The sequence below is a fragment of the Cebus imitator genome, unplaced genomic scaffold (genome assembly GCF_001604975.1).
Source record: "Cebus imitator isolate Cc_AM_T3 unplaced genomic scaffold, Cebus_imitator-1.0 Scaffold275, whole genome shotgun sequence".
Lineage (NCBI taxonomy): Eukaryota > Metazoa > Chordata > Mammalia > Primates > Cebidae > Cebus > Cebus imitator.
This window is the reverse complement of record NW_016107590.1, coordinates 946823-962391: the sequence shown is the minus strand read 5'-3', so window position 1 is coordinate 962391 and position 15569 is coordinate 946823. Positions and strand designations below refer to the sequence as shown.

General features: G+C 37.9%; 1 protein-coding gene across 2 annotated transcripts in view; it reads left to right on the top strand.

The window, feature by feature from the left end:
* Positions 1 to 2088: 2088 nt before the first annotated feature.
* Positions 2089 to 15569, top strand: part of PRRC1 (proline rich coiled-coil 1) — a 33179-nt gene continuing 19698 nt past the window's right edge. The window contains exons 1-5 of one of the 2 annotated variants that reach the window (XM_017500996.2): positions 2089 to 2297; positions 7764 to 7886; positions 8839 to 9225; positions 10909 to 11069; positions 14247 to 14349. In XM_017500996.2, the coding sequence (XP_017356485.1) occupies positions 7784 to 7886; positions 8839 to 9225; positions 10909 to 11069; positions 14247 to 14349 (754 nt within the window). In that variant the 5' untranslated portion in view covers positions 2089 to 2297; positions 7764 to 7783. The remainder of the gene's footprint in view (positions 2298 to 7763; positions 7887 to 8838; positions 9226 to 10908; positions 11070 to 14246; positions 14350 to 15569) is intronic. The other variant, XM_017500997.2, reaches the window with a different exon arrangement.

The window sequence follows — 15569 nt, the reverse complement described above, 5'->3', positions numbered from 1 at the left end:
GCACAGAGGCAGAGATTGGAGGTGTGCTGGCACAGGCCAAAGAACACCTGGAGCCACCAGAAGCTGGAAGGGGCAAGGAAAGATTCTCCACTCGAGCCTTTGGAGAAGCCCTGCTGATACCTCAATTTTGGACTTCTAGCCCCCAGAACTGTGAAGGAATCAATTTCTGTTGTTTTTAGCCAACTAAAACATTAGCTGCGGTAATTTGTTATGATAATATTAGGAAACTAATAACAGCTCACTCCCAACCCATCAACAAATCATGACAGCTCCATCTTCAGAATACATTCAGACTGTGTGCCACCTCCACTTCCATTAGGGACACTAAGCCACCATCATCTCATTACCGGTCATCCTGCATTCATCCTTGCGTGCCCTGTAGTCACACAGCAATCAGAGTGTGATCAGAAATTGATGTCAAATCTTGTCAGTTCTCTGCTCAAAATCCTCCACGTGCTTCTCATTTCTCTCAAAATGTAACCAAAGGCTTTCTCATGACCTACAAGGCTAGACATGATCTGCCTCCACTCTCTGTCCTCTCTTCTTTACCTCTCTCATAGTCCTGCTTCCTTGCTGTTCTGGACACATGCTATGCACACTCCCTCCTTGAGTCTTTGCATGCTCTTCTTTCTGTCCAGATAAGCACAGTCCTGCTGCATTACAGGTCTCTGCTCACATCTCACCTCTTCAGAGAAGGCTTGCCCATTCATCCTATCTGAAGTGGTCTTACTCCAATTACTGTCAATATTACGTCACTCTGTTGACTCCTCAAAGTGCACATCACAAACAGTGCTTACTTTACTTTCCTGTTCCTACCCTCTCTCCTATTAGAAAGTTAGAAAGAATGCTCCCTAGGTATCAAGACCTTGCCTCTCTTGTTCATTACTGCATTTCCAGTACCAATGCTCAGCACATTGCAGCCACTAATAAATATTTTCTGAAAGGATGGAGAAACAAATATACCTTATAGCTACTAAGGGTGTTGACGAGAGAGGATGAAGATGGTATCTGTCTTCAGCACGTCTTCAGCACCACCCCAAACAGCACTTTCTGCAGACTGACCTGTACTGCTGCCTACACACATTCTTAGAGGATAGGAGTCACCACCAAAGAAAACCACCCATGGTAGTTGCACAGTGAGATCTGAAGTCATAATATTGCCACATAGTATTAACTTTTCAGTGAGGTATTTTAGAATGATTACAACTGTCAAGCTCAAGAGATAGATTAATGTTAAATCTATAAAAGAGTTCCTGAAAAAAAATTGAGAACAACAAAAACAAATTTTCATATGCTAATGCTAAGCAGTTTAAAAAATGTTTTTGTATAACTGATTTTATTTGACTGATTTTATTTGACCTGTCTGAGTTACGGATCGTGGATAGTATTATTCTCACTTTGCAGATAGAAATATGGAGACTTATGGAGATTAAGTGACCTGTACAAGGGCAGGCAATTGTGCAACTGGCATTAGTCTCAGACCCAAATCAAGACTTCTGATTTCAAGTTTTTTTCTTCTATAGCACTCCATTAATTAATTTATTTAATGTATATTATTGAACACCAACTATCTCAGGTACTGTGTTAGGTGCAGCATATAATGATAAGAAAGTTGATAATCTGTCTGCTATTTTACAATTTTAAAAATGTGCAATACATGTACTTGGAGAAAAATTCAGTACAGTAACTGCTACTCTTCTCCCCTCACCCTCTTCCTCAATCCTTGTCTTCTGATGTGATCACTGTTACCTGGAAATCATTGACTATACAGGTTAAGTCCCCTGTATCTGCCGCAAGGTCCTTCCTGGAGGTGCTGACTGGACTAGCTGACCTTGGCTAACTCATCATCATCCCTTGAGCGGCTGTGGCACAGGATGAGTGAGCTACACACGTGGCAATCTCGTGTAAGGGGGTTGCGGAGTAGAAAGGAGGCCAGTCCCTTTGGAGAATGCATCTAGAGGGCGTGGGCAGAGCCAAGTCTCGGTGGTTGAGAAAATCTTGGTACCGAAGTTTAACTTGCAGCGTCGGGGCCGAGTTCACCGCCTGTGGGACAGACGGGGCGGGGCGATGAGGGAACGGGGCGGGGCCGGGCAATGCAGGGGCGGGGCGGCGCGGCGCGCGGCCGACGTGGCAGCCGCAGGAGCATGCGCCGCCAGTGGCCATCTTGTAGGCGGGGACGCGTGGAGGTGCGCTCTAAGTGTGTTATCTTCGTTGTCTTCTCCAAGCGGTAGTTCTACGTCGCGACCTCCCTATCCTCCACTCTTCAGCGATCACGCAGGCACTCTCCCGGTCCGCAGGTGAGCGTCAGGTGGCTGCAACGCGCGTGTATGAGGGTGGTGGCATGGCATGGCTTGCAGGAGCCAGAACTAGACCCCGAGGGACACAGTCCCTGGAAGGTAGGCTGGCCGGCCGGCACCACTGGACGCCGGGGTCGTTTCTGAGCCCATAGTCGCGCGGTCCGGGCGCTGCTATGGCGGCGTGCGGGATGCAGCAGGCAGGAGTGCGCCTCGCAAGGCGAACAGTTTCCGCTGGGGATGGCATGATGGGTGCGGTTTGAGGGTCTCGCTGCGCGACACTTTGCTTCTGTCCAAGGACCAAGGCAGGAGCGCCCTGGCCCTCTGGCCCTACCTTCCAGTGCGCTGACCTCAGGAGAGACTGGCGGCGAACGCCTGCGGACCTTAGCCCGGCCCTCCCTGGCCTGGAGACGTGGCAGAGCCTTGGAGGGAGGCCGCGGTCTCCAGAAACAGGATTTCGTCCGCTCCGGCCCTGGAGAGGCCCAGGAGGCTAGCGAGTCATCACACCTGGACGGGCAGTGAAAGGAAGCTGTTTTCCCTGAGGTTCCCCCGTCGGTGCTTAGAGCTGCTTTGGAGGGTTTTTGTATTCTCTTGTTCCTTTGTTTTGTCTTGGGGCCTGCTTCAGGCAAATTTATAGGTTAGCAAATTTCCTAGATTGGTAGAATTTATAGCCAATAGTTTTTTTGTCATTCGAAGTAGTTATTTTGAGAGACACGTACATTTCTGCGATCGTTACACATCTTGGCATTCAATCTTTCTCCTGTGTAGCCACTGTTTAATTCAGTGAAAATTTATAAAATTTTTCTTTGGAATCACATTAGGCTCTAGCTAGCGCTTACTGTAGTAGAGGCAATCTTGTGGCATGAGTACGTCAGCAGTAATTGCTCTTAATGTGTTAAAAGTTATCAAGCTTCCCTGTTCAATGTCTTGTATTCTTGTAAATAGCCATCCATTTTTTTTTTTTTTAACAGAAAAACCAAGGCACAAGCAAATTGGAACAACAGGGTGTAGCCAGACAGAACTCAGTTTTCCAAGCCATTTTCTTCACTATTTCTTTAATGTTGGTACATGAATATTACTTTTCGTGACAAAACTTGAGCCCTAAAACCGTCACCAACTCTTGACACTTAGGTGTTTGTTTTTGTTGTTGTTGTTTGAGACGGAGTCTTGTTGTGTCGCCAGACTGGAGTGCAGTGGCACAATATCGGCTCACTGCAACCTCCGCCTCCTGGGTTCAAGCGATTCTTCCACCTCAGCCTTCCGAGTAGCTGGGACCACAGACGAGTGCCACCACGCCTGGCTAATTTTTGTATTTTTAGTAGACACGGGGTTTCACCATGTTGGCCAGGATGGTCTGGGTCTCTTGACCTCGTGATCCGCCCGCCTCGGCCTCCCAAAGTGCAGGGATTACAGGCCTGAGCCACCGCGCCTGGCCCGTGTTGTTTTATCATAATAGGTTTTTTAGTAGAAGGCACTATGTTTATATATGTAAAATTTACCTCAGTATTGCCATTACGCTAGTTTTCATATAATAAGCCGTTAAAAACAAAGAAATTGATATATTTATTCCACGTTATGGCATTGTTTTCATCGTACAGTTTCTTTCGCCGACACGTTTGTTAACGTTAGGGATTCTCTTTTAATAGGGCTTCTACTAGTCATTGTAAGGATTAGGGAGCATCTGCAGTATAAGGGTGAATGACCAATAAAAAATTAAATGAAGAAAAGAGGTAGCCTTGGTTGCGGAGTGATAAAATCTCCAAAGGGGAATTTCTGTCTCAAGTTATCTACCTTCGATGTATAGGTACTGAGTGATATAAAATTATAAAATTTTGTTTTGGAATCAGATTTGGCTCTAGCCTAATTCAGCCTCCCTGGATCCCTGTCTTCTACTTAGTACCATAGAGCTTTCCTACGTTCACAGCCAAACTTTTTGAAAGTGTCATGCATATTAGTCTTGCCTGCCACTCCTCGATTCAGTTCACAGTGGTTTCTTTCCCCACTCTTTCCATGAAAACCGCTCTCCCTAAATTCATCTCCAGTTTGGCAAATCCATTGAACTTCTCAGATAGTGTCCTGTTTGGCTTCTCTGCAGCATTTAATACTGTTGCCCATTCATACTGCGAAACACTGGCTTTTGAACAGTACAGTCTCCTGGTTTTCTTCCTTTTTACTCATCTCTTATAGTCTGCAGGCTTGTCTTCCATCTTACTCAACCAGTAATTGGTTTTAAGTCATATTCTCTTATCTTGGTATTCTCTTATATAATATCATCTCAAAACATGACTTAGACTATTAGTACACTGATGACGCCCCCATTTGTGTAGTGACTAAGCTCCACACCAAGTCAGTGTCTCTACTAAGATATTTGTTTTAAGGAGCTTAAACTTAGCATGTCAAAGACCAAACATTTTATGATTTTCCCCAACAACCTCCCCCAGAAAGAACATCAAACACATTGACCTTTTGCCATGTTTCCTTTCTTTGTGCCTTGTACCACCATCTATTCAGTTGTGCAAGTAATGCTTTCCTTCTCTGCCTCCATATCCAGTCAGTCACTGAATTTTGCTACCTAATCTTGTCTTGAACTATTTACTTTTCTCCATCTCCGCAGTCATCACTTGAGTCTCGGTCAGAGTTGTTCAACCTTGGCGCTATTAACATTTGGGGCCACTTAATTCTTGTGTGTAGGCTGTGTATTGAAGGATTTTTAGTAGTATCCCTAGTCTCTGTCTGCTCTATGCCAGTAATAGCCCTGTAGCTGTGACAATCAAAAATGTCTTGGACATTGCCAAGTGACCCATTGGGGGCATAATCATCCCCTCCCATTATGAAAATCATTAGTCTAGGTTGTTATTTACTTCTGTTTGAACTACTTCTATATCTTCCTTAATGGCATCTCTGCATTTGTTCTGTCTACCCAGTGGGCCAGTCTACGTACTTTGTTCAGATCTTTTAATAAAACAATTATGAGTCACTAATAACTGGAATCAGCCTAAATGTCCTTCAACAGGCAAATGGATAAACTCTGATACATTTATACAATGGAATATTATTCAGCAATATAAAAGAACCAACTTGATATATGCACCTAGGATGAATCTCAGGAACATTATGCTGAGTGTAAAAAAGCTGATTTCAAAAGGGTACTTGCTGTATGATTCATGTAACATTCATGGAATGAGAAAGTGATAGAGAACAGAGCAGTGTTTGCCAGGGCTTATGGTTGATGGGAAGGTAGATAAAGGAACAGCATGAGGAAGTTTATTTGCATTGGTGGAATAGTTGTATATCCTGGTCAAGGTGGTGGTTATACAAGATGGTGCATATCATGAAACTTCATAAAACTATGCACATACACATGTAGTAAATGTAAAAACAGGTGAAATTCAAATAAGGTCTATAGTTTCGTTAATAGTATTATACCAGTGTCAGTTTCATGGTTTTGGTCATTGTAGTATAGTTACGTAAGATGGTGTTACTGATGGAAGCTGGGTTTGGGGTACTCAAGAACTTTACTGTTTTTGCATCTTTTTTGTGAACCTAAACTTGCTTCAAAAAAGTTAAAAGACAGTTATGCCACCCTCAGTTGAATGCCTTACAGTGACAACCTGTCCTTTAAATACCCAAGTTTTTAACCTGGTTTGTAAGACTGAACACCTTCTGGGCTTCTCTCTGTCTCTCCAGTCCTGATTCTTCCTTTCTGTTTCTTCACATGGATTTTCTTGAATGTATCATGTTCTCCCCAGCTCAGTTGGTATGTGTACCTGCTATATATTCACTTTTTCTGGACTCTGCCTTTCCCTTGCCTAATTAAGTTCTTATCCTTGAGATCTTGGTTTATCTGAATTCTTTAGGGAATCCTTTCCTTACCTCTGAGTCAAAATCATGTTCCTGTCAAACAAAACTGTGTTCTTACCCTCAGAGCACATAATTCAGGGTACCATTCATTGTAAGTTGGTTTTATTATTTGATTGTTTCCTTACTAGACTGTAAGTATCCTATTTGTTTATGCTAATTATTGTTTTTTCCAGAGGCACCACTATGCATGTAAAATTTACCTCAGTATTGCCATTATGTCAGTTGACCCTCACTAAATACTTATTAAATGAATAAACATATTACAAAACAAATATAGTGTATTTAGAAGTTGGTTTTGTACTTGTGATAGACATGAGAATTTGTAATTTTAAAGTAAGTTTTCTCATATTTTGTAATCCATTGTCGTCTATTAGGACCCTGCTATCTAATGGCATTTTTGCTGTAGTTAACTTTTCTAAAACCTCAGATATATAATTTATCTGTGGCTGGATATGCTTTAAAATGTGAACTAGGAAAATTGTGAATTAATGCTTTAATTCAGTCAAGCACATTTTATTTTATTTTATTTTATTTTATTTTATTTTATTTTATAGAGACAAGGTCTTGCTTTGTTGCCCAGGTTGGAGCGCAGTGGCATTCTCACTGCTCACTGCAGCCTCAGCCTCCTGGGATCAGGTGATCCTCTCACCTCACTCCTGAGTCCCTGGGACCATAGGCACATGTCACCCTGCCTAATTTTTTAATTTTTTTGTGGAGATGGGGTCTTCCAGTGTTGCCCAGGCTAGTCTCAAAAAGCTCTTGGTTTCAAAGGGCTCCTCCCGCCTCCACAAAGTATAGGGTTATATAGTTGTCAGCTGCTGTACTCAGCTTTTTTTTTTTTTAATTAACAAGGATATCCAGTATACAGTGCTTTATGAGAGAAGAGGAAGGGCTTTAAAAATACATTAAATATTTTATTTTATTTTATTTATTTTTAGAGATGAGGTCTTGCTCTGTCACCCAGGCTGGAGTGCAGTGGTATAGTCATAGCTCGCTGCAGCCTTGAACTTCTGAGTACAAGCCGTCCTCCCACCTCAGCCTCCCAAAGTGCTGGGATTATAGGCGTGAGCCATGTGCCTGGTCTTATTTTTATTTTGAGTTTAATAATGACTGAAATTTATATTTACTTACTTGTTTTTATTTTTTAGAAATGAGATCTTGCTATGTTGCCCAAGCTTGTCTCCAACTCCGAGCCTCAAGTGATCCTCCCGCTGTGGCCTCCCAAAATGCTGGGATTGTAGGCATGAGCTACCACATCTGGCTCAGACATAACTAACTCTAACATGCATTCATGTGGCAGAAATCAAATTAGTAATTTACTATTTGAAATGTAGTGGATAATTAATTATACTGTTATTATAACATGAAATTATTTCCTACTTATAAAATATCTACATGGGAATGTTATAGATTGATATTAAAATATTCTCATAGACGCTTTCTTAGAAATTTTGACAAACTCACCTGGAAATAAGTTACATTCTAAATAGTTAAAGGTAGACATCTCTCTCTTGATTTTTTTTTTTTTTTAGTTGTTTGCTATTAAAACCTTAAAAAATATACTTTTGGTTACTGTATAATATTTATTATATTTTTGTATTTTTACAGTATATCATAATTGAAGAAAAATGATGGAAGAGAGTGGAATAGAGACAACACCACCTGGGACTCCTCCACCGAATCCTGCAGGACTGGCAGCTACTGCTATGTCTTCCACCCCTGTTCCATTAGGTACATGTAGTTGTCTAATGTGTGTTTTGAAAAGAGTGAAGATACTATCATCTTTTCTCAGAGACAATTAAGAAAAGAATGTATGTATTAAAACTTACCTATTTTTTTCAGGATGAATGGAAACAGCCTTTTTAATTTAAAGAATAGAAAGTCAGTCTGTATTTAAAGTAAGAAAGCATTAGTGTTTTGCTTGAGGTAGACTTTTGTTCTTTATGTTCATAATTATGGTAAACCATCGCTTATATTATGACAGAAATATCCTGAAAAGCATGTGTTAGCTTTGTCTACTGTTCTTTTTTTTTTTTTTTTTCGGAGACGGACTTTCACTCTTGTCGCCCAGGCTGAAGTGCAGTGGCGCGATCTTGTCGCATTGCAACTTCTGCCTCCTGGGTTCAAGTGATTTTCATGCTTCAGCCTCCCAAGTAGCTGCAATTACAGGAACTTACCACCATGTCTGGCTAATTTTTGTATTTTTAGTAAAAACAGAGTTTCACCATTTTGGCCAGGCTGGTCTTGAGCTACTGACCTCAGGTGATCCCTTTGCCTTGGCTTCCCAAAGTGCTGGGATTGAGGCGTGAGCCACTGTGCCCAGCCTACTGTTCTATGACTTTCTGGTGATTAACCTTTCTGAGGCTTCAGGGCATAGGTTTTTATGCTCAGACTAGAGATGAAAAATAGCTTGATTTTACTAAAAACACACCAAAACAAACCAAAAAGCAAAAATGAACAATGCCATAAGTTCATATAGCTGCTTCTTTTACTTATGGGAGTTGAAAGCCATTTATACTCAATTATATTTGTTGTATATTTTAAATTATACATTTCAAAATAATTCTCAGGATATGCTCTGATAAATTTAAAAACTTTGCCAAAAGAAAGTAGTGAGACAGTTTGAAAACTAAATAAAAAGCATTTCTAATTCTGTGTTTTTACCCTCTTCACTTTTTTCTAGCAGCAACCAGTTCTTTTTCTTCTCCAAACATATCCTCCATGGAGTCCTTGCCGCCACTCGCATACTCTACTCCTCAGCCGCCCCTTCCTCCCGTGCGTCCTTCAGCGCCCTTACCTTTTGTGCCTCCTCCTGCAGTTTCTTCTGTCCCACCACTTGTTACCTCTGTGCCACCTCCTGTTCCTCTATCAACTGCTGCTGCCTTCAGTAATCCTGTGTCTCACTTCCCACCTTCAACTTCTGCCCCAAACACTCTTTTACCTGCACCTCCTTCGGGTCCTCCTATATCAGGATTTTCTGTTGGTTCAACTTATGACATCACAAGGGGACATGCAGGGAGAGCTCCCCAGACACCCCTGATGCCATCATTTTCTGCACCTTCAGGAACAGGTAATTCTCTCTTATGAATACTTTGAAATACATGGCTATTAATATTTTATTCTTTCTTAAAGTAATAGCTTTGTTGAGATATAATTCATGTACTCTACAATTCACCCAATTTAAAGCATACAATTCCATAGTTAGTTTACTTATAGAATTGTGCATCCATTGTCACAATTTCATAACCTTTTCATCAATTTAAAAAAGAAACTCTATACCTTTTAGTCCCTACTTCCCTCCAAATCCTCATAACTCTAGGAAACTACTAATCTATTTTCTATGTTTGTGGATTTGCCTATCCTGGTCATTTCATATAGATGGAATCATATAATATGTGGTCTTTCATGACTGGCACCTTTCACTTAGAATAATATTTTCAAGGTTCATCCATATTGTAGCATTTGTCAGTACTTCATTCCTTTTCATGGCTGAATGATATTGTAAAGTATGACTATGTATACCACATTTCATTTCAGTTAATCAGTTGATGTTGAGTTGTTTCCACTTTTTGGCTATTTAGACAATGCTGCTATAAATATTTGTTTACAGGTTTTTGTATGGACATGTTTTCATTTTTCTTGGGTATATATCTAGGCATAGAGTTGCTGACTTATATGGTAATTCTACACCAAACTATTTTCCAAAGTAGGTGTACCATTTTACCTTCTTTTCAGCAGTGGGTGGGCATCCCAGTTTCTCTGCATTAATGTTCTTCTCTTTATTAATTTCTTTGGCTTCCAGGATTACCTGTCTCATGTTTTTGCCATTTAAATTATTAAAATGAAGCTTGTATAATTTGGTATATGATTTTTATGTGATATGCAACTTAGTAGATGATTAGTATATGGGATGTCAGAAAATTCCAGAATTTTGTCCTAATATTTGTGCATTTATAGAGAAATTTCAAGGTGAAGTCTGAGTTTTTCTCAGTTTTACTGAAAAGTTATCAGGACTGACTGCTCCAGGGAGTAGTGTTTTTTAGTCAGGTAAAAATTCAAAAACAAATAAAACCTCATGTATGCCAAAAGTTTGTAATATTGGGTCATTTTCTTTCCTAGGTCAGTTACATCTACTTCTTTTGCTTCTCTGGAATAATTGTTGCAAATCAGTTATTAAAACTTCATTTTTGTCATCCTCTGCCTGTTGTTTCCCATTTTAGGGAAAAGAAGCAACTTCTCTGTGGTTTTTATTATCTATCTTTCCCTGTCTATCTTTACAAATGAAACTTATTGCAGAGTCCAAGTATTATATCCATGTCTATGTATATGTGAATTTTCTTTTTGAGTTAACATGAAGTATATAGAATATGTGTACTAATTGTTTGCATGCTTTTATGTGATGGGCTTCAAGTGCTTAATTAATTTTATGGATTAAAAAGACCTGAACTATAGCTGTTCATGGAAGTTCTGAATAAAACAAACCTGAAGAACTTTTGGATATATGCTTTTTGTCCATTTTCAGGAAACTTGGTGTAAGCTTATGTAAAAGGAAGTAAATTTCTCTTTTGAAATTCTGTTTAATTTGCATTTTATAAAGGTTTGTGTTAATCTTTGAGTTTATAACTCAATCTTGAAATGCCTGAGTATTAATATTAAAGTTGTTTGAGCTACTCATTTTATATCTGGTGTCATCTTTTTATAGGAAAAAGTTTATGAAATAAATTATACATATTAAAATTTTGCCATTGACTAGGTCTTTTGCCAACTCCTGTTACTCAGCAAGCCAGTTTGACATCTCTGGCCCAGGGAACTGGAACCACATCAGCCATTACTTTCCCAGAGGAACAAGAAGACCCTAGAATTAATAGAGGTCAGGATGAAGCATCTGCTGGTGGAATCTGGGGTTTTATTAAGGTAAGAGGTATTTTTAAATCATGTTTAATTTTCTAATTATAAAACTAATATATATTCATTAGAGCAAATTTTGAAAATACAGAATGGCACAAGGAAAAATAAAAATCTTTTTTATTAGCAGTTTTCTGTAGCTGCTCTTAGTCTCTTGCGTATGCGTATCTGTGGACATGTACCTTTGAATGAAAATCAAACTGAGGTAGTGACAGGTCATATGGATACTATTTCGTGTTTTCTGGTCTTTACTGAGCATGTATTATGAACATCTTCCTGGCCATAAAATATGTTTTCAGAAATGTATTTTGGGTTTTCTGATGGCTGCTCTACCATACACACTGTTGCATTTATTTCCCGTGTTTTATTTTGCTAATCTGCCTATTGACATTTTCTAATTGTAATTATTTTTTTAAATTAGCAAATTTATTTTAATTGACAAGAATTGTATGTGTTATGTACAACATGATGTATACATGATGCATGTATACATTCTGGAATGGCTAAATTGAGCTGATTAACATGTGCAGTACCTCACATGTTTACTATTTTTTGTGGTAAGAACACTTAAAATCTTGAAATATAAAATCTTATATTTCAAGAATATAATCTATTGTTCTTAACTATAGTCGCCATGTTGTACAAGAGATCTTTTAAAATTGTAATTCTTACCAATAAACCATCATAATGATTAGGTCTGGCTTGTTGACTCTTGCCTGTAATCTTAATACTTTGGGAAGCCCAGGCAGGGGAATTAGTTGAGCCCAGGAATTCTGTACGAGACCAGCCTGAGCAACATAGTGAGACTCAGTCTCTACCAAAAACTTAAACAAATAAGCCAGGCATTGCAGTGTGTGTCTGAGGTCCCATTTACTCAGAGGCTGAGGTGGTAGGATTGTTAGAGCCCAGGAGGTCCAGGCTGCGTGAGCTGTTGTCATGATACTGCATTCCAGTCTGAGTGACAGTGAGACCCTGTCTCAAAATAAATAAATAAATAAATAAACCAAAAACTGTGGTGAGCACTCTTATATGTAAAAATGGACATCTTTCTTTCCTCTGAATTAATTCCTGGTGAACATCTGAGTGAACATTTGAAAATATTGATACATATTCTGTTCTAGGAGGTTCATACAAAAATACACTGGTATAGCATTTTTCACTTGCCATCAGTGGTTATTAATTTGGACTAGGATATTTTCTGATTTGAGAGGCAAAAAGTAATACCACATTTTAATTTGCTTTTCTTTGCTGCTGAATTTAAACATTTTTTCATGTGATTTTTAGCCATTTGTATTTTTCTTTTGTGAATTACCAGTTATGTTCTTTGCCTAGTTTTAAATTAGGATGATTTTTTTTTCTTAATGAATTTGTAAGAGCTCCTAATACAGTAAGAATACTTTTCTACCTCCTCTCATATGTTGCAGTTTTCTCAATTTTTAGTTTACATTTTAATTTTATTAAGCTTTTTGACAGAAAAGTTCTTCAATTTCAAGAGTCATTTCGATGAATTTCTTTTTCTTTACATTTTTTTTAATGCTAAAAGATCTTTTCCCACTACAGTATTAGGATAAATGTTTTTCTATGATTTTTCTAGTTCCTTTGATGTTTAATTTTTTAGACACTTAGCAGTTTAATATAGTTGAGTTTTCTTTACTATGTAATATATAAGGTAGAGCTCAAACTTAATTTTCTTCCAGCTGCTCAATAGAGTCTTTCAATATCATATCCCCATTGATTTGGTATGAACCCTTTATCTTCTTTAGGAAATTGTGTGTTAAAATCAGTTTCTAGCCTCTATTCTAGTGCACTGCTGTTTGCCTGTTCTTGTATAGAGCACACTGTTTTAATTACTTTAACTTTGTGTTTTGGAACATTCAGTGATAAGTAAGATAGAAAGGACAGTTCAAGCCTGCATTTATAAAGGTGTATCAGTATTTAGTTCTATAAATTGTGTAAGCTGGTTGATTTCTTTTTTCTTCTAAATTTTTCTTTACTCATCTTTCCCAATTTTTTTTCCAATGAATTTTGAAATTATTCTGCCAAGTTCCAATTTTCTGCTAAGGGTTTGTTTGCAGTTTTATTTTAATTATAATTTATTATATTAAACATTTAAAAATCAATAGACAATTAATTGATTTATAATATTTGAGCTTCATATTTCAGGAATGTGGCATTTTTCTAAGCTTGTTTTTTTTTAATACCGATCTGTACTTTAAAAAAGTTTTCTTTGCATACAGACTACAACATTTTGTCCCTTGTTAAGAGCATGTGTCAGTGTGTCTGTCATGAGTCATAATACCCAGTTCAATCAACTCTACAAGTCATGTAAATAGTAGTAACACATGATATTGCAGCATATTTCAGCATACGGTTGGTTTGCAGTCTTAAAATTTCAATTTTATGAACTCATCTTTTCCTGAGTCACCTTAGTTTATTAAATGGAAGTTTGGAAGAGGAGGAATCATGGCAGGTTTGTCAGATGCCATCTCAGGAGGCATTACTCCCTGGAGTGTCGTTTACCCTCTGAGAAGTATTGTACAAGAAGGAATACTCAAGACTTGCTTCCTTCTGTCTAGTAGTACGGCTCTAAAAATCCAGAGGAATAGATCTGACTATAAATGGAGAATTTGGGAATGTACAAAATGAGAAACAGGAAATAGGAAAAAGAAGAAACTAGTAGAACATAGCAAAATGTTATATGTTAAGGTAATAAGTAACTGTTCTTCCCCCAGATGAGAGGTGTTTTTACTTTTTATTTTTTTAATTAGGGAACAAGTATGGATTTAATGCAGACACCTGATTGGGACCTATATTTGAGACCCTATGGGACAAGTTTTGCCTAATCTTTTATATAAGTAAATAAAAATAAAATTATATGAAATAAATATATGTATATGTATACACAAATATATATAGTATATATAGAATAGTGTCATTTACATACCCATGCCACTCTAAGTGTGGTCTGTAGATTGCTGCTGGTCTGCACACTGCTGTGAGTCAGGAAGAAAAATTGAGAGTATCATTTAGAAACTTAATAGCAATTTGATATTGTCTTGATCTTATATATCTTACAGAAGTATTGGTTTGGGATGTGTTGGAAACTTTTTAAAAAATTTCCTTCACAATCATGAAGATATGGTGTTTCTCAGAGTGAATACTTATATATTAATTTGTTTTATGCAGGGTGTGGCTGGGAATCCTATGGTGAAGTCTGTGCTTGATAAGACAAAACATTCAGTAGAAAGCATGATTACAACGCTGGACCCTGGCATGGCTCCCTATATCAGTATGTACATAAGTTAGACCAGTCTCTGCCATATTTTTTTAAAGTATGTATCCATTTCAGCCACTAATTGTAATTCTCTGTTCGTTTTCACTGATTGTGTAATCATTGGAAATTCCTATTATATCCTTGAATTAATTTGATTATCAGTCTTAGTTTTTGGTGTTACTAATTCATCTTTTTAAAAAGTCATTAAATTTTGAAAATTCTACAGAAGTTAGAAGGAGTTAAAACCATAAATTACTAATATGCTTGCTGATTTTAATTTTAAATATAGGTTAGCATTGCTTTATATGAATTTTACTTTATTCACTGCTGACAGTTGAAGTGGTGCTTGTTTCATACTTGTTTTTTAATATTTCTCTAGTTACCTATTTAAATATGTTTATGCTTAACTGAGGAATATTTTTGAAGGGAGCAAATCTAATTAATAATATCTGATGATTGGGTGCATTGGAAAGCTGTTTTTAACCACCTGTGAACACTCATCATCCAAAATCATCTGAACGGTTGATAGATACTGTCTGCTATTTAATTTTTATGTACATATCCAGTATGTGAAAAAATACCACTTACGAAGCTCCATGACCAATTATTAGTAATTCTGTAAAAAATAATTTTTAAGTCAAAATTGTGCAGCAGGTACCTGAACAGAAATTTCAATGTCAGTAAACAGCCAATAGCTTTCACAATCTTGACTCTGTTAGTTGTTTACTGTCTAGTAAATGTCAAAGGAGAAGGCCTAGCAATGGTTAAGTGTCTTTATTGAATGCTTTTGCCAGGCCTTTTCTCATAAGAGCACTGCACGGTAGATATTTTCCTCAAGGATGAGGAACCTAGTTTCAAAGAGATGTAAGTTATCACTCTAGATCACACAGCTTGGTGAACTCTATTGAACTCATGTTTAATTTTTTTACACTTAGCCACTTTCTTCCCTTGTAGTAGAAAATCGAATCAAGTGTTAAATCAGCCGGGTTGTTGTTTGTGTTTGTAACTGTCCAAAGGATTCAAAATTGGACTCTGCCTTATATGTTTTTTTCTTTGCTAGTACATATTTTGAATGAAGGAAAAAAGGAATTAATATTTTTGGAGCTTTTGCTGTTTTAATGGCTGTACTATGTTAGACTGTGAAAGCAATTACCTTACTTAATCCTTAGAGCAAACCTTATGGAATGGCAGGCTCCCCTCCCCTCCCTTCTCCTCCCTCTGCTCCCCTCCCTCCC